Genomic DNA, 22011 nt, shown 5'->3' with positions numbered 1-22011 from the left:
TGGAGGATGGTCTCGAGGAGGTAACAGAGGACGCTGGACTCGAGGCTTCTGTGGAGGAGGTCGGGCTTGCGGTGGTTGTGGACGTGGTCGAGGCCGTACTCGAGGATGTAGGACGTGAGGCAGTGACCGAGGAGGTTGAGGTTGAAGCCGTGTGAGCAGAGGACGGGCTCGTGGCAGTGACTGAGGTGGAGGCCTTGCCTGAGGATGACGGAGTCGAGGCAGTGACAGAGGAGGTCGGGGTGGAGGCGGTGACCGTAGAGGTTGGGGTGGAGGTGCTGAGAGTGGAGGATGGGCTGGAGGAGGTGACAGAGGATGCTGAACTCGAGGCTGCTGTGGAGGAAGTCGGGTTGGTGGAGGTTGTGGAGGAGATCGAGGCTACGCCCGAGGATGTTGGACTTGAGGCCAGGACCGAGGATGTTGCACTAGTTGCGATGACTGAGGAGGTTGAGGTTGAGGTGGCGGGAGTGGAGGACGGTGTCGAGGCTGTGAGAGAGGATTGCGGACTTGAGGCGGTTGAGGGGGAAATTGAGGTCAAGGGCGTGACTGAGGCTGTGGAAGTCGAGGCAGTGACAAAGGAGGTCGGAGTGGAGGCGGTGACAGTAGAAGTTGGGGAACTGGAGGTGCTGAGAGTGGAGGATGGTCTCGAGGAGGTAACAGAGGATGCTGGACTCGAGGCTGCTGTGGAGGAGGTCGGGTTGGTGGTGTCTGTGGAGGAGATCGAGGCTACGCCTGAGGATGTTGGACTTGAGGCGGTGACAGAGGATGTGGAAATCGAGTCGGTGATCGAGGAGGCCGAGCGTGAGGTGGTGGGAGTGGAGGACGGTTTCGAGGCCGTCACAGAGGATTGCAGACTCGAGGCGGTTGCTGAGGAGATTGAGGTCGAGGCCGTGACTGAGGCTGTGGAAGTCGAGGTGGTGAGAAAGGAGGTCGGGGTGGAGGTGGTGACAATAGAAGTTGGGGAACTGGAGGTGCTGAGAGTGGAGGATGGTCTCGAGGAGGTAACAGAGGATGCTGGACTCGAGGCTGCTGTGGAGGAGGTCAGGCTTGCGGTGGTTGTGGACGTGGTCGAGGCCGTACTCGAGGATGTAGGACGTGAGGCAGTGACCGAGGAGGTTGAGGTTGAGGCCGTGTGAGCGGAGGACGGGCTCGTATCAGAGACTGAGGTGGAGGCCGTGCCTGAGGATGACGGAGTCGAGGCAGTGACAGAGGAGCTCGGGGTGGAGGCGGTGACAGTAGAGTTTGGGGTGGAGGTGCTGAGAGTGGAGGACGGGGTGGAGGAGGTGACAGAGGATGCTGGACTTGAGGCTGCTGTGGAGGAAGTCGGGTTGGTGGAGGTTGTGGAGGAGATCGAGGCTACGCCTGAGGATGTTGGACTTGAGGCCAGGACCGAGGATGTAGGACTAGTTGCGATGACCGAGGAGATTGAGGTTGAGGTGGCAGGAGTGGAGGACGGTGTCGAGGCTGTGAGAGAGGATTGTGGACTTGAGGCGGTTGAGGGGGAAATTGAGGTCAAGGGCGTGACTGAGGCTGTGGAAGTCAAGGCAGTGATAAAGGAGGTCGGAGTGGAGGCGGTGAGAGTAGAGGTTGGGGTGGAGGTGCTGAGAGTGGAGGACAGGCTGGAGGAGGTAACAGAGGATGCTGGACTCGAGGCTGCTGAGGAGGAGGTCGGGTTGGTGGTGTCTGTGGAGGAGATCGAGGCTACGCCTGAGGATGTTGGACTTGAGGCCGTGTCCGAGGAGGTTGGACTAGAGGCAGTGACCGAGGAGGTTGAGGTCGAGGCAGTGTAAGTGGAGGATGGGCTCGAGGGGGTGACAGTGGTTTCCAGACTTGAGGAGGTTGCAGAGGATGTGGATGTGGAGTCCGTGACCGAGGTTGTTGGACTTGAGGCAGTGACCGAGGATGTGGAAGTGAAGTCAGCAATCGAGGAGGCCGAGCTTGAGGTGGTGGGAGTGGAGGACGGTTTCGAGGCCGTCACAGAAGATTGCAGAGTCGAGGCGGTTGCTGAGGAGATTGAGGTCGAGGCCGTGACTGAGGCTGTGGAAGTGGAGGTGGTGAGGAAGGAGGTCGGGTTGGAGGTGGTGACAATAGAAGTTGGGGAACTGGAGGTGCTGACAGTGGAGGATGGTCTCGAGGAGGTAACAGAGGATGCTGGACTCGAGGGTGCTGTGGAGGAGGTCAGGCTTGTGGTGGTTGTGGACGTAGTCGAGGCCGTGCTTGAGGATGTAGGACTTGAGGCAGTGACCGAGGATGTTGAGGTTGAGGTCGTGTGAGAGGAGAACGCGCTCCTGCTAAAGATTGATGTCGAGGTCTTGCCCGACAATGATGGAATCAAGGCGATGACTGAGGATATGGACGTCGAGGCTGTGATTGAGGAGGTCGGGGTGGAGGTGATGTCCATAAAGGTTGGGGTCATGTTGGGTGGAGTGGAGGATGGTTTCATAACATTGATAGGGAATTGCAGAGTCGAAGCAGTTGTTAAGTATTTTGAGGCCAAGTCTGTGACTGAGTATGCTGGACTCGAGGCTGTGACTGTGGATGTGGATTTTGAGGCAGTGACAGTGGGGGCTGAGACTGAGGCGGTGTCAGGCGAGGATGGGCTCACGTTGGTGACAGAGGATTCTTTACTTGAGGCTTCTGCGGAAGGGTTTGGGCTTGAAGCAGAAGTTCTGGAGGTCAAGGTCGTGGTTGTTGTTGTGCTGCTGGCGCCTGTGGACACAGTGAGCGTGGCTCAGCCGTTGGTCCTCCCTTACAGTTGCAGTTCTTTGGAATTGGGCAATAACATCTCCCGTCCCTTCCCTTCTCTGGAACCCTCGTTATCGCGGCTTTATCTCTAGGTCATGGCCTTGTGTGATCCGTTCCCCACCCCATCCCATCCCGCGCCCACCTTTCCCCTTTGCCTCCTTCAGCCTCTTCTGTGTCCTTGCCCCCCTACACCCTCTTCCTCCCTCTCACTTTCTGCCCACGCATTCCCCGTGCCCATTTGCACATCCCTCACGTGTGCACACTGTGTCGGGACAAGGACACGTGTGCAACCCTGGAGCCTTGCACAGGGACGAGGCTGGCCAGGAGGACCAATTCGTGGCCTCCACTCCCCCTTGTCACTGCAGTCATCCTGGCCTGGGGAGTCGTGGGGTGTCCCCATCCCTCTCCCTGTCTGGGGTCCCATCCCTGTCAATGTCCATGTCCCTGTCCCTGTCCCCATCCCCATCCCTGCCTCTGTCCCCGTTCCTGTCTTCATTCCCATCCCTGTCCCCATCCTTGTCCCCGTTCCCATTCCCATTCCTCTCCCTGTCCCCATCTCCATCCCTGTCCCCATCACTCTCCCCGTCCCTTTCCCCATCCTTGTCTTTATCCCCATCCCCAATGTCCCTGTCCCCATCCCCAGTGTCCCTGTCCCCACCAGGACGGTGCCACCTCGGGCCGTGGAGGCCGATTCCCCCCTGAGCCTCCCCAGCGCACCCCCCAAGCACCCCAAGGAGATGCCTTGGGGGAGGCTGCCCTCTCCTGCCCCCCACGGCTGCATTTCGGTGGCCCCCGGCCAGGCTCCACTCACCTGTCACATCCCCGCAGAGGAGGAGAAGGAGGAGGAGGAGGAGGAGGAGGAGGAAGGCCCAGGTGCAAGCCCCCATCTTGGTGCCCCCCAGCCCCCCAGTGCCACCGGCAGCATCCCGGTGCAGAGCCATGCCCGGGGCATGAGAGGCGGTGGGGAACTTTGCCCCTCTGTGGGGAGGAGCCGCATGTCCCCGCCTGGTGCTGCCCTGGGGCAGGCGGTTGTTGGGGGTGTGCAGCCATGCCCGCACCCCTTGTGGGCACCACGACCCCCGAGCAGACCCCCCCACACCCTCCCCATTATCACCACCATCACCGCTGCCACCCCAGGGGCACCACAGCATCACAGGCAGGGGGCGTTTGCCCCATTCAAGATGAATCTGACCCAAACTGGGGAGTGGGGGATGTGGGTTCTGGTGGCCCACAGTGCTGGTGGGGACCCCCAGGAGGACCCAGCTGGACCCCAGCGGCTGCAGCCCCCAGGGAGCCAGGATTAGACAGTTCACATCTCCACCCCTGCTGTAGCTGGCATGAGGCCAGGGGAAGGTGCACCGGTGCCAGGCGGGGTGGCACCGGCAGACTATTTATTGCCTTTTGGGATGGGCACGCGCAAAGCCGGGCGTCCCCCCCCCACACACACACACCCGAGCTGGGATCTGCAAACAGGGGCGTTTCCTCTTCATCAATGAGCAAACAAACGCGCCCCGGACCCGCCAAGCCCATTAGCAGTCACGTCTGTGCTGTCCTGGGCAGCTTCCAGCTGTGTCGGAGTTCTCTGAGATCTATTCCAGCCTTGTCTGGGTCTTTCCAGATTGATTCCAACCATGTTTGGGTCTTCTGAGATTGTTTCCAGCCAAGGCTGGGTCTTTCCAGATCGATTCCAACCATGGTTTGGTCTACTGAGATCATTTTCAGCCACAGTTGGGTCTTTCCAAATCAATTCCAACCCTGGTTGGGTCTTCCCAGATCATTTGCAGCCACGGCTGGGTCTTTCCAAATCGATTCCAACCCCGGTTGGGTCTTCTGAGATCAATTCCAGCCATGGTTGGGTCTTCCGGTCTCGATTCCAGCCCCTCCCAACCATGACCCAAGCCCCCAACCCAAGCACGCCATTGGCTGTGCTCTCCCAACTCCAGCTGCCCACATTATTTTTCAGAAGACAACAAAAATGCATTAATAAATATAATTAAATATATTTCCACGGGGGCGAGGCTCATCCTGCTCTGGCCCAGGCGAAGCTTTGCAAGGAAGGATGGGACCTGGGTGCTATTGTGTCCTCTCCAGCGAGGGGTCCCCAAGGCCATGGGAGACCCCTCTTCTCTCACAGAAGAACCGGATCCCGACTGTTTTTGCCCCAAAAATGAGAAATGCTGAGAGCAGGAGGTTTTCCCGCACTGTGAGGTCGGCGGTCGCTGCCACCCAAGCCAAGGGTCCTGCGTGGTGGGTGATGAAGGGCATCGAGGTGGTCTTGGCCCCTCCTCAAGCTGGTTTTGGGGGCCACTTCACAGCTCACAGGGACGCCGCACCTTCTGCTTCCCCCTGTGAAGAGGGAAGGAGCATTGAGGCCAGATCCGGGGTGGTCTGGAGAAGTCGTGGAGGCCCCTTTGCGAGTCTTCAAGATCAGGTTCGGCTTCAGGGCTTCGAGGAACCCAACGTGGTGTGAGACATCCCTGGACGACTTGGACTGGGTGAGCTTGAAGGCTTCCTTCCATTCCATCCCAACTAGTCCCGTCCCAACTCGTCCCATCCCAACTTTTCCCGTCCCAACTCATCCAGTCATCGTGTCCCATCCCACCCCAACTCATCCCACCCCAACTCATCCCACCCCACGGCTCTACCACAGCCACCATCTTGTGCACCCACCAGCACAGGAGGGTCCGCAACCTCCGTGTTGGTCCTGTAGGAGCTGTGCGCGTAGGGACCTGGATGGGGAGAAGATTCTGGTGAGGTTCCATCAAGGGTGAGGGTCTTCTCCCCATGAAGGGTCTGGGTTTGCCCCCACCAGGTCTCACCTTGACGTGGCGTCGAGCCTCTGCCGTTGACATGGTAGATGCCGGTGGCACGAGCGTTGCGCTTGCCGTCTGGCCAGCTATGGTCCTCGCTGTGGAGCAAGGCCTCCCGTGAGGCTCATGCATGGGGTGGGATGGGGCCGAACCCTCCCACCTCATGGGGAAAAGCTGCCCCCTCCCCCAAATTGAGGTAAAGGGGCACTTCTGAGGGTGTTGGACCTCCTCTCTGGACCTCCCCTGGCTGCCCGTCCTGCTCCCTTCACCTGGTGCTGGGCGTTTTTCTCTTCCCCTGGGCCAAGCAGATGGAGAGGACGATGCAGAGGATGAGCAGGATGAGGAGGGTCAGCCCCAGCCCCAGCCCCACGCCCAGCCCCAGCCCCAGTTTGCTGATGTGGGTCTGGCAGCGGTCGCCGGAGGAGAGGTACCAGGGCACATCGGGGCAGCTACGGGAGAAGACACAGCATGGGCAGGGTCCTGGACCCCCGGATCCGGCCCCGGGTATTCATCGGGGGTCAGGATCCTTCAGGTTCCCAGGATCCCTCCCAGAGGTGGGGAGAAGGTGGGAGAGCCAGCCCCATGTCCATGGGTTGGGGTCAAGGGTTGGGGTTTGGGGGGTCAAGAATTGGGGTTTTGGAGGACAAGTAATGGGTTTTGGGGTCAAAAGTTGGGATTTGGAGGTCGAGGGTTCGGTTTGGAGGTCAAAAGTTGGGATTTGGAAGTCAAGGGTTGGATATGGAGGGCAAGGATTGGGTTTGGGGGACAGAAGTTGGGATTTGTAGAGCAAGGGTTGGGTTTTGGGGGACAAGGATTGGATTTTGGGGGTAAAAAGTTGGGATCTGAAGATTAATAGTTGGATTTCGGAGGGCAAGGGTTGGGGTTTAGGGTTCAAACTCTGGAATTTGGGTTCAAGGATTGGGGTTGGAGTTCACAGCAGGGATAGGACTTGGGGCGGGGGTGAGGGTTGGGTCCCAATGCTGCGACCAGAACCAGATTTGGGTTAGGACAGGGTTGGGTTCAGGACCAGAACCTGGCTATCAGCCAGCGTTGGGCAGGTTGGGACCGACACGTGGGGCAAAATCTGGGGCTAAAGGCCAGGATTTGGGGGCAAGGTCGGGCGGGCAGCGCTCACAAGCAGCGGGGCCCATCCAATGTCACCCGGCACAGCCCAGGGCCACAGTCGATGGTGCCGGGGACGTTGAGGGTGCAGTTGGTGACGCAGAGGAGGCTGTTCTTCATCCAGTAGGGGTAGTAGAAGTGGCTGAAGTTGGCCGGCGTGTACTTCCGGCAGAGCTCTGCAGGGGACGGCGATGCCGATCAGACCCCGTCCCCGTCCCACTCCCCACCACCACCCCACTGCCCGCACTCACCGGTGGTGTTGAGCTCCGGTGCAGCGGCGAAGGCCCTCCGGGAGGCAAGCGCACCAAAGCAGAGCCCTTCTGTAAGAGATTGGGGGGTCACCGGAGCCCCCTTGGTGCAAGAAATGGGGTGAGGGGGCCCAACCCTATGCCCCCCAGCACCCACCCCCTCCTTCGCTGCAGTTTTGGGGCTGGATGGCTGCGTTCGAAGCCTCCAGCAGCTCCCTAGTCCTCTGGCCGAGGCTGGCGTTGGCTTGGCCCCCGGCTGGAGGCTGCAGCAGGACTTTGTAGTTCACCACCACGCTGCCTTCCCTGGGGGGCACAAAGGGTGGGGGGTGTGGGACACGGAGGGCTCCTCACCCATTCCCATCCCCGTGCTCTTCATCCCCTTCTTCATCCCCATCTTCATCCCCTACTTCACGCCCTTCATCATCCCCAGGCCCTTCTTCATCCCCAACCTCATCTTCATCCCCATGTCCTTCTTTATCCCCATCTTCCTCCTCAGCCTCATCTTCCTCTTCAACCTCATCTTCATCCCCAGGCCCTTCCTGATCCCCATGCTGCCCTTCTTCATCCCCATGCCCTTCATCGCCATCTTCATCCCTGTCCCCAACCTCATCCTCATCCCCATGTCCTTCTTCACCCCCATAACTATCTTCACCCTCATCCCCATGTCCTTCATCCCCATCTTCCTCCCCATCCCATCCCATCCCATCCCATCCCATCCCATCCTCGCCATTGGCCACAAACTCACGTCAGAGCCAGCACCCGGGTGCCACGGTAGCCGGAGACATTCTGGTAGACCCGATCCATCTGGGGACAAGGAGACGTGTCACCCGTCATGACATGGGGCTGCTGTCACGATGCTGTCGCAACACCGGGGCACTCACCGTCCGGCTGAACTCATCCGCGAAGCTGCGGAAGGCGGCGGACGAGGTGTCCCCCATGTCCCCGGAGAAGCGGCGGTTGGTGACGCGCGCCATCAGCGCCACGCTGGGACCCAGCTCTTGGGGAGGAAGAGGAGGAGGAGGAGGAGGAGGTTGGTGAGGTCCCACGGTGAGTCCCCAAGATTAGGGGGGACAACGGGGGCATCCCCCCCCACCTTACCCGCTGTGATGTTGATGGTCGAGGCCCCAAACTGGCAGTAGGCTCCGTCCACGTTGGGGGGACACAGGCAAATGGTCCCCGTCCAGTACCCCCCATTCAGGCAGGGGTCTGTGGGGAGAGGGGGGTCGTGGGTACTCCCCCTGCACCCCCCTTTTCCCACAGCATCCTCCCACCCAGCGAATTCGGTGGGGTTGGAATGGGGAGAAAAGGCGACACCAACGGCTTTGGGGTTGGAGCAGCCTCCATCAAGGTCCACGGTGATGCCGACCTCCCTGGGTGGGGCTCCGGGTCTCCTAAAGGAGCCCCGGGAAGCCAAAGGGCCACGAACCTGCGGTGGTAGGGATGGCGGTGGTGGTGGTTCTCCTGGTGCTCCTCGGCGTGGCCTTGGTGGTAGGGCGAGCGGGCATTGCGGTGCTGGTGGTGGTCATGGTCATGGTCGTGGTCATGGTCATGGTCGTGGTGGTGGCACCTCGCCTCTCGCACCGGGGCCCTTTGAAGCCCGGGGGGCAATAGCACTCAGTGCCCACGGCCGTGCCCCCGTGCTGGCAGGCGGTGGCCTCGTCGCGGATGTCGCAGCGGCGTCCCGACAGCCCCGGGGGGCAGACGCAGCGGTCACCCACGGCGGTGCTGCCGGCGGCACAGCGGGCGGCGGCGTCTGGCCTCTCGCAGGTGAGGCCGGAGAAGCCGGGCGGGCAGAGGCACTCGGTGCGGTTGGCGACGCCGCCGTTGAGGCAGGTGACTGGAAAGGGGAGGCCGGGTGGGTGACTTCCTCCTCCTCATCTTCATCCCCTCCAGGAGACACCCCCTTCCCCTCCCGGCTCTTGGAAGCCCTCAGGGACACCCAGTGGGTGCAGCGGTGGACTTCCATCCGTCCTCCCTCCCCAGGAGGCCCCCACCCAGGGATGCCCACTGGGTGCTGCACCCGCTTGCGTCCCCTCCTCCTCCTCCATCAGCCCCACAAGACTCCAGGTTCCTCCTGACCATGGGCAGGAGACCCCAACCCACCCCAAGGAGACCCCTTGAGTCCCAACCACTGGGTGCTGCACCCACTTCCATCCTCTCCTCCTTCCTCCCCTCAAGGAGAGCCCCAAGGACCCCCACCCCAAGGACCCAACACCCAAAGAATCCCCACCCCAAGGACCCTCACAACCTCAAGGGCCCCAAAACCCTGAGGACCCCCTACCCCAAAGACCCGCACCCCAAGGAACCAATGTCCCAAGAACCCTCCCCACCCCAAGGACCCCCCACCCCAAGGACCCCCCACCCCAAGGACCCCCCACCCCGAGGGCCCCAACACCCCGAGGACCCCCCCATCCCAAGGACCCCCACCCCGTGACACCCACTGGCCGGAGGGCTGGACCCATGTGGCAGGAAGAGGCAGATCATGTCCGAGACAGTGCTGTTGGTGACAGTGGTGACACCGGTGGTGCTGGGAGGGGACGGGGGTGTCCCTGTGGTGGCCGCCATGTTGGTGGGGGCGGTCGGAGGGGTGACGTTGCTTTTGGGGGGGGTCACGAGCGTTGTGTTGACTTCCCAATGCATCGTTGCGTTGCTTTCCAAGGGTGTTGGCTCCGTGGTTTTGCTTTCTGGGGGGGCCAGGAACGTCGTGTTGCTTTCTAGGGGTGCCAGAACTGTGACATTGCTTTCGGGGGGGGGCAGGAGTGTTGTGTTTCTCCCTGGGGGGGTCACAAATGTTGCGTTTACTTCCCCATGTGTTGGCGGCGCGGTTGTTGTGTTGCTTTCCAAGGGCGTTGGTGCCGTGGTTTCAATTTCAGGGGGGGGCAGAAATGTGGTGTTGCCTCCTGGGGGGGTCATGATTGTTTTGTTGCTTTCTGGGGGGTCCACGACTGTGACATTACTTTCTGGGGGGGTCAGGAGCGTTGTATTCCTTGCTGGGGGGGTCACGAGTGTTGTGTTGACTTCCCCACGCATCGTTGAGTTGCTTTCCAAGGGTGTTGGTGCCGTGGTTTCACTTTCTGGGGGGGCCATGAGTGTCGTGTTGCTTTCTGGGGGGGTCAGGACTGTCATATTACTTTCGGAGGGGGGCAGAAGTGTTGTATTCCTTGCTGGGGGGGTCACAACCGTTGCGTTGACTTCCCCATGCATTGTTGTACTGTTTTCCAAGGTTGTTGGCTTCGTGGTTTCACTTTCTGGGGGGGCCAGGAATGTCGTGTTGCTTTCGGTGGGGGCTGTGAGTGTTGTGTTGCTTTCGGGGGGGGGCCAGGAGCGTTGTATTCCTTGCTGGGGGGGTCACGAGTGTTGTGTTGACTTCCCCACGCGTCGTTGAGTTGCTTTCCAAGGGTGTTGGTGCCGTGGTTTCACTTTCTGGGGGGGCCGTGAGTGTCGTGTTGCTTTCTGGGGGGGTCAGGACTGTCATATTACTTTCGGAGGGGGGCAGAAGTGTTGTATTCCTTGCTGGGGGGGTCACAACCGTTGCGTTGACTTCCCCATGCGTTGTTGCGTTGCTTTCCAAGGTTGTTGGCACCGTGGTTTCGCTTTTCAGGGGGGCCGTGAGCGTCGTGTTGTTTTCTGGGGGGGGCAGAACTGTGACGTTGCTTCCTGGAGGGGCCGTGGGCGTCGTGTCGCTTCCCGGGGGGGTCCCGAGTGTCGCATTGACTTCCCCACCTCTTGGCGTCGTGGTCGCGCCATCGCTTTCCCGGCGCGTCGTCGCCGTGCCGTCGCTCGCCGGGGGGGTCGTGAGTGTGGCGTTTCCTCCAGGGGGGGCCGTGACCGGGGTCTCCCTTCCCCGTGATGCCCCCCCCCCCACCACCACCCCCCTCGTCTCCTCATCCGTGGTGGTGGCGGTGGTGGCAGCACCGAAACACTCGCAGCGGGGTCCCCAGGTCCCCGGGGGGCATTGGCAAGCGCCCCCCACCAGGGTCCCCCCATTGAGGCAAGAGGCGGGGGGCTCGGCGAGCTGGCACGTGGCCCCCCCAAAGCCGGGGGGGCAGACGCAGGCGGTCCCGAAGGCCGTGCCCCCGTTGCGGCAGGCGCCCGAGGGGTTGGGGAGGTCACAGAGGGGGCCCCCGAAGCCGGGGGGGCAGAAGCACTTGGTGCCCACCGGGGTGCCCCCATTGCGGCAGGCCTTGGTGGGCTCTGGGGTCTCGCAGTGGGTGCCGTTGAAGCCAGGGGGGCAGGCGCAGGAGCCCCCCACCGCCGTGCCGCCGTTCTGGCAGGGAGCTGCAAGGGGGCGGCACTTGAGACCCCCCCCCGGGGGGCTGCGTTGAACAGCCATGAACCCCCCCCCCCCCCGAAATGCACCTCAGTGGGGGGGGACCCCCCCCTTAAAAGCTGGCTGGGACCCCCTACTCCTAAAGGAACCCTAAAAAGGAACCCCTAAAAAGGAACCCCTTTAGCCAGGACCCCCCCCCTTACCCATAAATCCCCCTTCCCCAAGACTCCCCCCTTACCCAAAGACCCCCCCTTACCCAAGAATCCCCTTTACCCAGGAGTCCCTTTACCTGAAACCCCCTTACCCAAGCCCCCCCCCTTACCCAAGAGTCCCCCTCTTACCCCAAAGACCCCCCCCTTAACCCAAAGACCCCAATTACCCCAAAAAAACTCTTACCCAGGACCCCCCCTTACCCAAATACCCCCCCTTACCCAAAAAATCCCCCCTCCCCAAATTTCCCTCCCCACAATCCCCCCCCCCCAAGTGCCCCCCACTCACCCGAGGGCGCCACAACGGGGATGAGGAGGAGGAAGAGGAGGAGGAAGAGGAGGCAGCGGAGCAGCATCGTGCCGGGGGGGCCCTTTGCCTGCCGTCACCGCCGGGGGGGGCCGCGCCTCGGCCCCCCTTTTATCGGGGAGGCCGGGGGCGGGCAGGAGTCGGCCCCGATAAGATTGGGGCAAGAGGCGGTGCCTGCTGGGGCGGTGCCCCCCCACGCCTTGGCCCCAAATCTGACCCCCCCCCTTTTACCTGTCCTCCCCCCCCCTCGGTGGCTGCTGAGTCACTGGGGATGGAGGCGGGAGGGGCACGCGTGTGGCCTGGTCCCCCCCCCCAGAAAGAGTCCCTGTACCCCCCCCCCAAAAAAAAGTCCTTGTCCCCTCCTAAAAAAAAGTCCCTTTCCCCCCCTAAAAGTGGTCCTACCCTCCCAAAAGTGGCCCTGTCCACCCCCCAAAAGTCCCTGTCCCTCCCCCCAGAAAAGTTCCTATTCCCTTCCCCCCAAAGGTGGCCCTGTCCCCCCTCCCACTCCATCCCCTTGGGGTGTCCCAGTACAACCCAGTGTGTGGTTCCCCTCCTCCCCCAGGACTGAGCCACAGGGGTTGCCCCCCCCCGAGGTAGTGGGGACCCCCCCAACCTGCTGCCCCCCTCCCCCAGCTACTAAGCCCCCTCCCAGGTGCTGCGGACCCCCCCCCCAAATTCCTAAAGACCCCAAAGTGCCAGGGACCCCCCCAAATTCAGCGCTCCCCATACCTGCTCCCCCTCCCCTCGAGGGGCTGGGACCCCAAAATAATCCCCCCCCACCCCCAAATATTCCCCCCACCCAAATACCCCCCCCAAAATATCTCCCCCCAGTCCTCCCCCCATTTTGGGTGTGCTCTGATTTAGGGCCAAGGACCAACCCCAAGTGAGTGGACCAATTAGCCGGGACTAACGACAGCAATTAATTTATTACAGGCCGGGGGGGCCCAAATAAATAATAAATAGAGGGAGGGGGGCGAGGGGGGGCCCTGGGCACGGCCCGCGTGCCAGGGGCCCAGCCCATGGGGGGCAGAGCTGGGGGGGGGTGTCTCTGCACGCCGTCCTGGCTGTGGAGGGTCCTCATGGCGGGGGTCTCAGCGAGGGTCTGGCGATATGCATCTGGGGGGGGGGGGAAATGGGGGGGGGGGAGTTAGAGAGGTCCGGGGGGGGGGCTGGGGGGGGGGGGGGGGGATTTGGGGGGGGCACCCACCGGCATGTCAGTGTTCACAAGGTCCAGTGAGGGCGTGAAGCTCCGTAGACTGCCGCCTGTTGAGGACATGGGGTGGGGGTGGGGGGGTGGCGATGGGGTGAGCAGCTGTGGGCCCCCCTCCCAAATGCTGCCCCCACTCCCCCCCCCCCCGGAGCCCCCTGACCTGCGCTGGCGCCATTGTTGGTGAAGAGGAAGCCGTCGGGTGAGGTCCAGATGCCGCCATCGTTCTCGTACCAGCTGTCCCCAATGGAGGACGAAGCGTTCCTGGAGGGCAGCGCCAGGAGGCTCAGAGGGGGGCGGAGGGATGGGGGAGGGGGCTGTGCCCCCCCCAACCTGCCCAGGTGTCCACCACCAACCCCATGCAGAAGCAGAAGACCCCAAGGGTACGTACCCACCACCAAAGCTGCTTTGAAGCAAAGACCCCCAACCCAACCCAACCCAACCCAACCCAACATGACCCCATGCCAACTCAATGAACCAAAACACCTCAACCCAACCCAACTCAACCCAACAGAACCCACTCAACCCAACTCAACCTGCCCCCACCTCAACAAACCCTCCCGTCCCAATCCACCCCAACCATTCCTGCCCCTCTACCTTCTCCACTCCTTCCTCCTCTTCACCAGCAGCACAACAAAGACAATGCAGGAGATGAGCAGCACTGTGGCCACCAACCCCAGCCCGGTGGCCACCTTGCTGATGCGCCCGGAGCACTGGGTGCCCGTGTACCAGTAGAGCGATTCATCCCAGCAGCTGCGGGGACAAGGAAAGGTCAGACCCAGTGGTCCCAGTGGGGATAGGGGATGGGCGGGGGGGGGGACACATGGTGGCACTCACAAGCACTGTGGCCCGGCGCGGGTGACATGGCACTGGCCGTGGTAGCAGTCGAGGGTGATGGGCGTGTTGGCTGTGCATTTGGTGACACAGCGGATGGCGTTGCTCATGTTCAACGCGTAGTAGTAGTCCTGGTAGCCGATGGGCGCCCGCTGCTGGCACAGTGCTGAGGAGGGGACATGGCGGGGTGGGGGGTGGGGGTCAAATGGGGTGGTGGGGTGTGTAGGGGCTGGTGGGGTGCATGGGGGGGCTCAGGGGACATGTAGGGGGCTGGTAGGACTGTTGGGGGCAGGTGGGGTGCCTAGAGGGTAGTGGGCTTTATAGGGGTCTAGAGGGGCTCATAGGGGACTGGTGGGGCTCATGTAGGGTGGTGAGCTTTATGGGGGTCTGGTAGGGCTCGTAGGGGGGTGGTGGGCTTCATAGGGGGCTGGTGGGGCTCATGGGGGCTGGAGGGATTCATGGGGGGGTCTTTTGGGGCTCATAAGGGTCTGTTGGGGTTCATGGGGGCTGGCAGGCTTCATGAGGCTCATTGGGGTCTCATGGAGCTCATAGGGACTGGTGGGGTGCATAGGAGGCTCAGGGGGGCACATGGGGGGTCCGTGGGGGCACCCTGGCCTCACCATCAAGCGAAGGGGACTCTGTCATGTTCTTGACGACGGGGCTGGACGACACCACAAGGCAGACGACGGCTGTGGGGGGAGAGAGGCTGTCAGGGACCCTTCTCTGGGGCCTCCCTGGGGGGTCAGGGGGGCGAGGGGGGGAGGACAGGACACCCACAGAGGTCGTGCTTGCAGTCGCCCTGGCTTTCGGCGGTCTCCTGAAGCTTCTGCACCAGCTTCTCCGTCTTCTCCTGGAACTCCTCAGTCATGTTGGGGCTGGCGATGGTTCTGAAGATGACCTCGTGCTCCACCTCGAGGCCGGTGCCCACGGGGAGGGACACAGAGGCCCTGCGCACCCGGGCTCCCTGCCTGCTGGAGGTCGCCGGCCCGATGCGGAGGATCTTCACGCCCTCATAGCCGGGCACGGAGCCGTAGATCTTGGCCATCTGCCCGGGGAAGGGGCGCCGTGAGGACGGGTCCGGCGTGGCCTGGCCTCCTTTGCGTGGCCCAGCCTCCCCTTGCACAATCCGGCCTCCCCCCATGCTCCTGGCCTCCCCTTGCACAGCCCAGCCTCCCTCCGCGCTCCCGGCCTCCCCTCCTGCTTCCTGGGCCTCACCTCCTGCCGAAAATGCCTCACGAAGTCCTCGTAGGCCTGCGAGAAGGGGTCCTGCAGCTCCTCCGTGTAATTGAAGTTGGTGACGGTCACCACCAGCTCCACGTTGGCCACGATCGTCCCCTCGATGGCTGCAAGAGGAAGGAACGCAGTGAGCGCAGGGGACCAGGGCTGGGTGGAGGCCACCGGCCGGGGGGAGGCTGTGGGCTGGGGGGAGGCCACACTTACGGAGGTCAGTGGTGATGGAGTCACTGGAGAACTCGCACAAGGGGCCGTAGAAGTCGGGGAGGCAGAGGCACTTGATGGAGTCATAGGTGCCTCCGTTCTGGCAGACCACTGCGGGGAGAGCGGAGGTCAGGGGGCGCCTCGGGGGGCACCCAGGGGTGGGGGGGTCCCACGAGGACAGCCCGGGGAGGACGGGGGCGAGGGGCAGCGATGGAGGCCCAGGAGGTGGGGTGGAGGAGGGAGGAGGGTGAGGGGAGGGAGGACAGGAGAGAGAGGTGGATGCTGACCTGCAGGAACGGTGGTGGTGGTGGTGGTGGTTGTGGTCGTTGGGCTGGTGGTGGTGGTGGTCGTTGTGGTGGTGGTCGTTGGGGTGCTGGTGGTGGTGGTGGTTGGCGTGGTGGTGGTCGTTGGGGTGGTGGTAGTGGAAGTGACACCAGTTGAGGTGGTTTCAGTGGTGGTAAACGGAGAAGAAGACAATCCAGACGTGATGGAGGCCGTTGAGGAAGTCACGGGAGTGGAGGTGAAGCCTGTGGAGGTCCCTGGAGTGGTTGAGGAGGCCATGGAGGTGGAAGAGGACGTGGTGGAGGCCACCGTGGAACTCAGAGGTGTTGAAGTGAGGCCTGTGGAGGTTCCTGGAGTTGTACTGGGGGCCAAGGAGGTCTCTTGGGAGGTGGTGGAGGTGACTGTTGGGGTCACTTGAGTGGAGCTGAGGCCTGTGGTGGTCCCTGGAGTAGAAGTGGAGGCCGTGGAGGTCTCAAATGCGGTTGTAGAGGCTGATGTGGAGGTCACTGGTGTGGAGGTGAGGACAGTGGAGGTTCCTGGAGTGGAAGAGGAGGCCGTGGAGGTCTCGGAAGAGGTGGTGGAGGCCACTGTGGAGGTCAATGGTGTGGAGGTGAGGCCCGTGGAGGTGCCGGAAGTTGTAGTGGAGGCCGTGGAGGTCTCAGCTGATGTGGTGGAGGCCGCTGTGGAGGTCCCCGCAGTGGAGGTGAGGCCCGTGGATGTTGCTTGAATTGTGCTGGAGATGGTAGAGGTCTCAGCTGAGGTGATGGAGGCCGGTGCAGAGGTCACGGGACTGGAGGTGACACCTGTGGAGGTGACCGGAGTAGAAGAGGAGGCCGTGGAGGTTTCGGAGGAGGTGGTGGAGGCCGCTGTGGAGGTGCCTGGTGTTGAAGTGAAGCCAGTGGAGGTGCCTGCAGTTGTACTGGAGGCTGTGGAGGTCTCAGCTGATGTGGTGGAGGCAGATGTGGAGGTCAAAGGTGTGGTGGTGGGGCCGGTGGAGGTCCCTGGAGTGGAAGTAAAGGCCGTGGAGGTCTCAGCTGATGTGGTGGAGGCCACTGTGGAGGTCAAAGGAGTGGAGGTGAGGCCTGTGGAGGTACCTGGAGATGTTGATGAGGCCGTGGAGGTTTCGGAAGAGGTGGTGGAGGCCACTGTGGAGATCAATGGTGTGGAGGTGAGGCCCGTGGAGGTGCCGGAAGTTGTAGTGGAGGCCGTGGAGGTCTCAGCTGATGTGGTGGAGGCCGCTGTGGAGGTCCCCGGAGTGGAGGTGAGGCCCGTGGATGTTGGTTGAGTTGTGCTGGAGATGGTAGAGGTCTCAGCTGAGGTGGTGGAGGCCGGTGCAGAGGTCACGGGGCTGGAGGTGACACCTGTGGAGGTGACCAGAGTAGAAGAGGAGGCCGTGGAGGTTTCGGAGGAGGTGGTGGAGGCAGATGTGGAGGTGCCTGGTGTTGAAGTGAGGCCAGTGGAGGTGCCTGCAGTTGTACTGGAGGCTGTGGAGGTCTCAGCTGAGGTGGTGGAGGCCGCTGTGGAGGTCCCCGGAGTGGAGGTGAGGCCTGTGGAGGTGCCTGGAGTGGAAGTAAAGGCCGTGGAGGTCTCAGGTGACGTAGTGGAGGCCACTGTGGAGCTCACAGGGGTTGATGTGAGTCCTGTGGAGGTCCCTGGAGTGGTTGAGGAGGCCGTGGAGGTCTCGGAAGAGGTTGTGGAGGCAACTGTGGAGGTCATGGGTGTGGTGGTCAGACCCGTGGAAGTGCCTGGAGATGTTGAGGATGCTGTGGAGGCCTCTGAGGAGGTGGTGGAGGCAGATGTGGAGGTCAAAGGAGTGGAGGTGAGGCCTGTGGAGGTGCCTGGAGTTGAACTGGAGGCTGTTGAGGTCTCTGAGGAGGTGGTAGAGGCCGTTGTGGAGGTCAAAGGAGTGGAGGTGAGGACAGTGGAGGTTCCTGGAGATGTTGATGAGGCCGTGGAGGTCTCCTGGGTCATGGTGGAGGCCACAGTCAAGGTCCCCAGAGTGGAGGTGAGTACTGTGGAGGTTCCTGGCGTGGAAGAGGAGGCCGTGGAGGTCTCAGAAGAGGTGGTGGAGGCCACAGTGGAGGTCATGTGTGTGGAGGTGAGGCCTGTGGAGGTTCCCGGAGATGTTGAGGACGCTGTGGAAGTCTCTGGGGAGGTGGTGGCAGCCGTGGTAGTGGTCACTGGAGTGGAGGTCAGGCCGCTGGAGGTGCCTGGAGTTGTACTGTAGGCCGTGGAGGTCTCAGCTGAGGTGGTGGAGGCCGCTGTGGAGGTCCGTGGAGTAGAGGTGAGGCCTGTGGAGGTACCTGGAGATGTTGATGAGGCCGCGGAGGTTTCGGAAGAGGTGGTGGAGGCCACTGTGGAGGTCAATGGTGTGGAGGTGAGGCCTGTGGAGGTGCCGGAAGTTGTAGTGGAGGCCGTGGAGGTCTCAGCTGATGTGGTGGAGGCCGCTGTGGAGGTCCCCGGAGTGGAGGTGAGGCCAATCGAGGTCCCTGGAGCTGTGCTGGAGGCTGTTGAGGTCTCTGAGGAGGTGGTAGAGGCAACTGTGGAGGTCAGTGGTGGGGAGGTGAGTCCTGTGGAGGTTCCTGGAGTGGAAGAGGAGGCCGTGGAGGTCTCATCTGACGTGGTGGAGGCAGCTGTGGAGGTCCCCGGAGTGGAGGTGAGGCCCATGGATGTTGCTTGAGTTGTGCTGGAGGCGGTAGAGGTCTCAGCTGAGGTGGTGGAGGCCGGTGCAGAGGTCACGGGGCTGGAGGTGACGCCTGTGGAGGTGACCGGAGTAGAAGAGGAGGCCGTGGAGGTTTCGGAGGAGGTGGTGGAGGCCGCTGTGGAGGTGCCTGGTGTTGAAGTGAGGCCAGTGGAGGTGCCTGCAGTTGTACTGGAGGCTGTGGAGGTCTCAGCTGAGGTGGTGGAGGCAGATGTGGAGGTCCCCGGAGTGGAGGTGAGGCCTGTGGAGGTGCCTGGAGTGGAAGTAAAGGCCGTGGAGGTCTCAGGTGACGTAGTGGAGCCCACTGTGGAGCTCACAGGGGTTGATGTGAGTCCTGTGGAGGTCCCTGGAGTGGTTGAGGAGGCCGTGGAGGTCTCGGAAGAGGTTGTGGAGGCAACTGTGGAGGTCATGGGTGTGGTGGTCAGACCCGTGGAAGTGCCTGGAGATGTTGAGGACGCTGTGGAGGCCTCTGAGGAGGTGGTTGAGGCAGATGTGGAGGTCAAAGGAGTGGAGGTGAGGCCTGTGGAGGTGCCTGGAGTGGAAGTAAAGGCCGTGGAGGTCTCAGGTGACGTAGTGGAGGCCACTGTGGAGCTCACAGGGGTTGATGTGAGTCCTGTGGAGGTCCCTGGAGTGGTTGAGGAGGCCGTGGAGGTCTCGGAAGAGGTTGTGGAGGCAACTGTGGAGGTCATGGGTGTGGTGGTCAGACCCGTGGAAGTGCCTGGAGATGTTGAGGATGCTGTGGAGGCCTCTGAGGAGGTGGTGGAGGCAGATGTGGAGGTCAAAGGAGTGGAGGTGAGGCCTGTGGAGGTGCCTGGAGTTGAACTGGAGGCTGTTGAGGTCTCTGAGGAGGTGGTAGAGGCCGTTGTGGAGGTCAAAGGAGTGGAGGTGAGGACAGTGGAGGTTCCTGGAGATGTTGAGGAGGCCGTGGAGGTCTCCTGGGTCATGGTGGAGGCCACAGTCGAGGTCCCCAGAGTGGAGGTGAGTACTGTGGAGGTTCCTGGCGTGGAAGAGGAGGCCGTGGAGGTCTCAGAAGAGGTGGTGGAGGCCACAGTGGAGGTCATGTGTGTGGAGGTGAGTACTGTGGAGGTTCCTGGAGATGTTGAGGACACTGTGGAAGTCTCTGGGGAGGTGGTGGCAGCCGTGGTAGTGGTCACTGGAGTGGTGGTCAGGCCGCTGGAGGTGCCTGGAGTTGTACTGTAGGCCGTGGAGGTCTCAGCTGATGTGGTGGAGGCCGCTGTGGAGGTCCGTGGAGTGGAGGTGAGGCCTGTGGAGGTGCCGGAAGTTGTAGTGGAGGCCGTGGAGGTCTCAGCTGATGTGGTGGAGGCCACTGTGGAGGTCAAAGGAGTGGAGGTGAGGCCTGTGGAGGTACCTGGAGATGTTGATGAGGCCGTGGAGGTTTCGGAAGAGGTGGTGGAGGCCACTGTGGAGGTCAATGGTGTGGAGGTGAGGCCCGTGGAGGTGCCGGAAGTTGTAGTGGAGGCCGTGGAGGTCTCAGCTGACGTGGTGGAGGCCACTGTGGAGGTCCCCGCAGTGGAGGTGAGGCCCGTGGATGTTGCTTGAATTGTGCTGGAGATGGTAGAGGTCTCAGCTGAGGTGGTGGAGGCCGGTGCAGAGGTCACGGGGCTGGAGGTGACACCTGTGGAGGTGACCGGAGTAGAAGAGGAGGCCGTGGAGGTTTCGGAGGAGGTGGTGGAGGCCGCTGTGGAGGTGCCTGGTGTTGAAGTGAGGCCAGTGGAGGTGCCTGCAGTTGTACTGGAGGCTGTGGAGGTCTCAGCTGAGGTGGTGGAGGCCGCTGTGGAGGTCCCCGGAGTGGAGGTGAGGCCTGTGGAGGTGCCGGAAGTTGTAGTGGAGGCCGTGGAGGTCTCATCTGACGTGGTGGAGGCAGCTGTGGAGGTCCCCAGAGTGGAGGTGAGGCCCATGGATGTTGGTTGAGTTGTGCTGGAGACGGTAGAGGTCTCAGCTGAGGTGGTGGAGGCCGGTGCAGAGGTCACGGGGCTGGAGGTGACGCCTGTGGAGGTGACCGGAGTAGAAGAGGAGGCCGTGGAGGTTTCGGAGGAGGTGGTGGAGGCCACTGTGGAGGTGCCTGGTGTTGAAGTGAGGCCAGTGGAGGTGCCTGCAGTTGTACTGGAGGCTGTGGAGGTCTCAGCTGAGGTGGTGGAGGCCGCTGTGGAGGTCCCCGGAGTGGAGGTGAGGCCTGTGGAGGTGCCTGGAGTGGAAGTAAAGGCCGTGGAGGTCTCAGGTGACGTAGTGGAGGCCACTGTGGAGCTCACAGGGGTTGATGTGAGTCCTGTGGAGGTCCCTGGAGTGGTTGAGGAGGCCGTGGAGGTCTCGGAAGAGGTTGTGGAGGCAACTGTGGAGGTCATGGGTGTGGTGGTCAGACCCGTGGAAGTGCCTGGAGATGTTGAGGACGCTGTGGAGGCCTCTGAGGAGGTGGTGGAGGCGGATGTGGAGGTCAAAGGAGTGGAGGTGAGGCCTGTGGAGGTGCCTGGAGTTGTGCTGGAGGCTGTTGAGGTCTCTGAGGAGGTGGTAGAGGCCGTTGTGGAGGTCAAAGCAGTGGAGGTGAGGACAGTGGAGGTACCTGGAGATGTTGATGAGGCCATGGAGGTCTCCTGGGTCGTGGTGGAGGCAACAGTGGAGGTCATGTGTGTGGAGGTGAGGCCTGTGGAGGTTCCTGGAGATGTTGAGGACGCTGTGGAAGTCTCTGGGGAGGTTGTGGCAGCCGTGGTAGTGGTCACTGGAGTGGAGGTCAGGCCGCTGGAGGTGCCTGGAGTTGTACTGTAGGCCATGGATGTCTCAGCTGAGGTGGCGGAGGCCGCTGTGGAGGTCCCCGGAGTGGAGGTGAGGCCTGTGGAGGTGCCGGAAGTTGTAGTGGAGGCCGTGGAGGTCTCAGCTGATGTGGTGGAGGCCACTGTGGAGGTCAAAGGAGTGGAGGTGAGGCCTGTGGAGGTACCTGGAGATGTTGATGAGGCCGTGGAGGTTTCGGAAGAGGTGGTGGAGGCCACTGTGGAGGTCAATGGTGTGGAGGTGAGGCCCGTGGAGGTGCCGGAAGTTGTAGTGGAGGCCGTGGAGGTCTCATCTGACGTGGTGGAGGCCACTGTGGAGGTCCCCGCAGTGGAGGTGAGGCCCGTGGATGTTGCTTGAATTGTGCTGGAGATGGTAGAGGTCTCAGCTGAGGTGGTGGAGGCCGGTGCAGAGGTCACGGGGCTGGAGGTGACACCTGTGGAGGTGACCGGAGTAGAAGAGGAGGCCGTGGAGGTTTCGGAGGAGGTGGTGGAGGCAGATGTGGAGGTGCCTGGTGTTGAAGTGAGGCCAGTGGAGGTGCCTGCAGTTGTACTGGAGGCTGTGGAGGTCTCAGCTGAGGTGGTGGAGGCCGCTGTGGAGGTCCCCGGAGTGGAGGTGAGGCCTGTGGAGGTGCCTGGAGTGGAAGTAAAGGCCGTGGAGGTCTCAGGTGACGTAGTGGAGGCCACTGTGGAGCTCACAGGGGTTGATGTGAGTCCTGTGGAGGTCCCTGGAGTGGTTGAGGAGGCCGTGGAGGTCTCGGAAGAGGTTGTGGAGGCAACTGTGGAGGTCATGGGTGTGGTGGTCAGACCCGTGGAGGTGCCTGGAGATGTTGAGGACGCTGTGGAGGCCTCTGAGGAGGTGGTGGAGGCGGATGTGGAGGTCAAAGGAGTGGAGGTGAGGCCTGTGGAGGTGCCTGGAGTTGTGCTGGAGGCTGTTGAGGTCTCTGAGGAGGTGGTAGAGGCCGTTGTGGAGGTCAAAGCAGTGGAGGTGAGGACAGTGGAGGTACCTGGAGATGTTGATGAGGCCATGGAGGTCTCCTGGGTCGTGGTGGAGGCCACAGT

The 22011-nt window shown here is 62.1% G+C and overlaps 4 protein-coding genes and 1 long non-coding RNA gene across 5 annotated transcripts in view; all 5 read right to left on the bottom strand.

The window, feature by feature from the left end:
- Positions 1 to 2413, bottom strand: part of LOC121063218 (serine-rich adhesin for platelets-like) — a 3341-nt gene extending 928 nt beyond the window's left edge. The window contains exons 1-2 of the mRNA XM_040543585.1: positions 504 to 2413; positions 210 to 341 (exon numbers count right to left, since the gene is read on the bottom strand). Of these exons, the coding sequence (XP_040399519.1) occupies positions 210 to 341; positions 504 to 2413 (2042 nt within the window). The remainder of the gene's footprint in view (positions 1 to 209; positions 342 to 503) is intronic.
- A 2560-nt stretch (positions 2414 to 4973) lies between these two features.
- LOC121063213 lies at positions 4974 to 5961 on the bottom strand. The gene is made up of 4 exons (XR_005815922.1): positions 5822 to 5961; positions 5562 to 5650; positions 5413 to 5471; positions 4974 to 5088 (listed from the first exon to the last, which is right to left on the bottom strand). It is a non-coding gene; the product is annotated as an uncharacterized LOC121063213 (long non-coding RNA).
- A 722-nt stretch (positions 5962 to 6683) lies between these two features.
- Positions 6684 to 9976, bottom strand: LOC121063217 (mucin-3B-like). The gene is made up of 8 exons (XM_040543584.1): positions 9364 to 9976; positions 8349 to 8759; positions 8021 to 8128; positions 7804 to 7919; positions 7668 to 7726; positions 7080 to 7225; positions 6926 to 6994; positions 6684 to 6850 (listed from the first exon to the last, which is right to left on the bottom strand). The coding sequence occupies exons 1-8, from the start codon at positions 9950 to 9952 to the stop codon at positions 6684 to 6686; spliced, it is 1665 nt and encodes a 554-aa protein (XP_040399518.1). The 5' UTR covers positions 9953 to 9976.
- A 2718-nt stretch (positions 9977 to 12694) lies between these two features.
- LOC121063212 (mucin-3B-like) lies at positions 12695 to 13869 on the bottom strand. The gene is made up of 5 exons (XM_040543580.1): positions 13753 to 13869; positions 13513 to 13668; positions 13079 to 13179; positions 12916 to 12971; positions 12695 to 12824 (listed from the first exon to the last, which is right to left on the bottom strand). The coding sequence occupies exons 1-5, from the start codon at positions 13857 to 13859 to the stop codon at positions 12786 to 12788; spliced, it is 459 nt and encodes a 152-aa protein (XP_040399514.1). The 5' UTR covers positions 13860 to 13869; the 3' UTR covers positions 12695 to 12785.
- Positions 13870 to 14325: 456 nt separating this feature from the next.
- MUC22 (mucin 22) lies at positions 14326 to 21741 on the bottom strand. The gene is made up of 8 exons (XM_040543583.1): positions 19539 to 21741; positions 16563 to 19433; positions 16086 to 16469; positions 15474 to 16004; positions 15190 to 15297; positions 14965 to 15092; positions 14527 to 14794; positions 14326 to 14438 (listed from the first exon to the last, which is right to left on the bottom strand). Exons 1-8 carry the CDS (start codon positions 21739 to 21741, stop codon positions 14326 to 14328), a joined length of 6606 nt encoding a protein of 2201 aa, XP_040399517.1.
- Between the last annotated feature and the right edge of the window lie 270 nt (positions 21742 to 22011).

This window comes from Cygnus olor, unplaced genomic scaffold (assembly GCF_009769625.2).
Source record: "Cygnus olor isolate bCygOlo1 unplaced genomic scaffold, bCygOlo1.pri.v2 scaffold_107_ctg1, whole genome shotgun sequence".
NCBI classification, from domain to species: Eukaryota; Metazoa; Chordata; class Aves; order Anseriformes; family Anatidae; genus Cygnus; species Cygnus olor.
Note: the sequence above shows the minus strand (reverse complement) of the source record. Positions and strands in the feature narration are given on the sequence as shown.

Coding starts and splice junctions, on each gene's coding strand:
- MUC22 (XM_040543583.1), bottom strand. CDS start 21,741: ATGACCTCCACAGTTGCCTCCACAACCTCTTCCGAGACCTCCACGGCC. Junction 19,434..19,538: donor GGCCTCATCAACATCTCCAG/GTACCTCCACAG, acceptor GCACCTCCACAG/GCCTCACCTCCACTCCACGG. Junction 16,470..16,562: donor GGCCTCATCAACATCTCCAG/GTACCTCCACAG, acceptor CTTCCACTCCAG/GGACCTCCACCGGCCCCACC.
- LOC121063212 (XM_040543580.1), bottom strand. CDS start 13,859: ATGAGCAACGCCATCCGCTGTGTCACCAAATGCACAGCCAACACGCCC. Junction 13,669..13,752: donor CGCGCCGGGCCACAGTGCTT/GTGAGTGCCACC, acceptor TTGTCCCCGCAG/CTGCTGGGATGAATCGCTCT. Junction 13,180..13,512: donor AGGAGGAAGGAGTGGAGAAG/GTAGAGGGGCAG, acceptor GCTGCCCTCCAG/GAACGCTTCGTCCTCCATTG.
- LOC121063217 (XM_040543584.1), bottom strand. CDS start 9,952: ATGCGTGGGGAAGTCAACACAACACTCGTGACCCCCCCAGCAAGGAAT. Junction 7,920..8,020: donor GACCATCAACATCACAGCGG/GTAAGGTGGGGG, acceptor TTCCTCCCCAAG/AGCTGGGTCCCAGCGTGGCG. Junction 6,995..7,079: donor AAACTGCAGCGAAGGAGGGG/GTGGGTGCTGGG, acceptor AATCTCTTACAG/AAGGGCTCTGCTTTGGTGCG.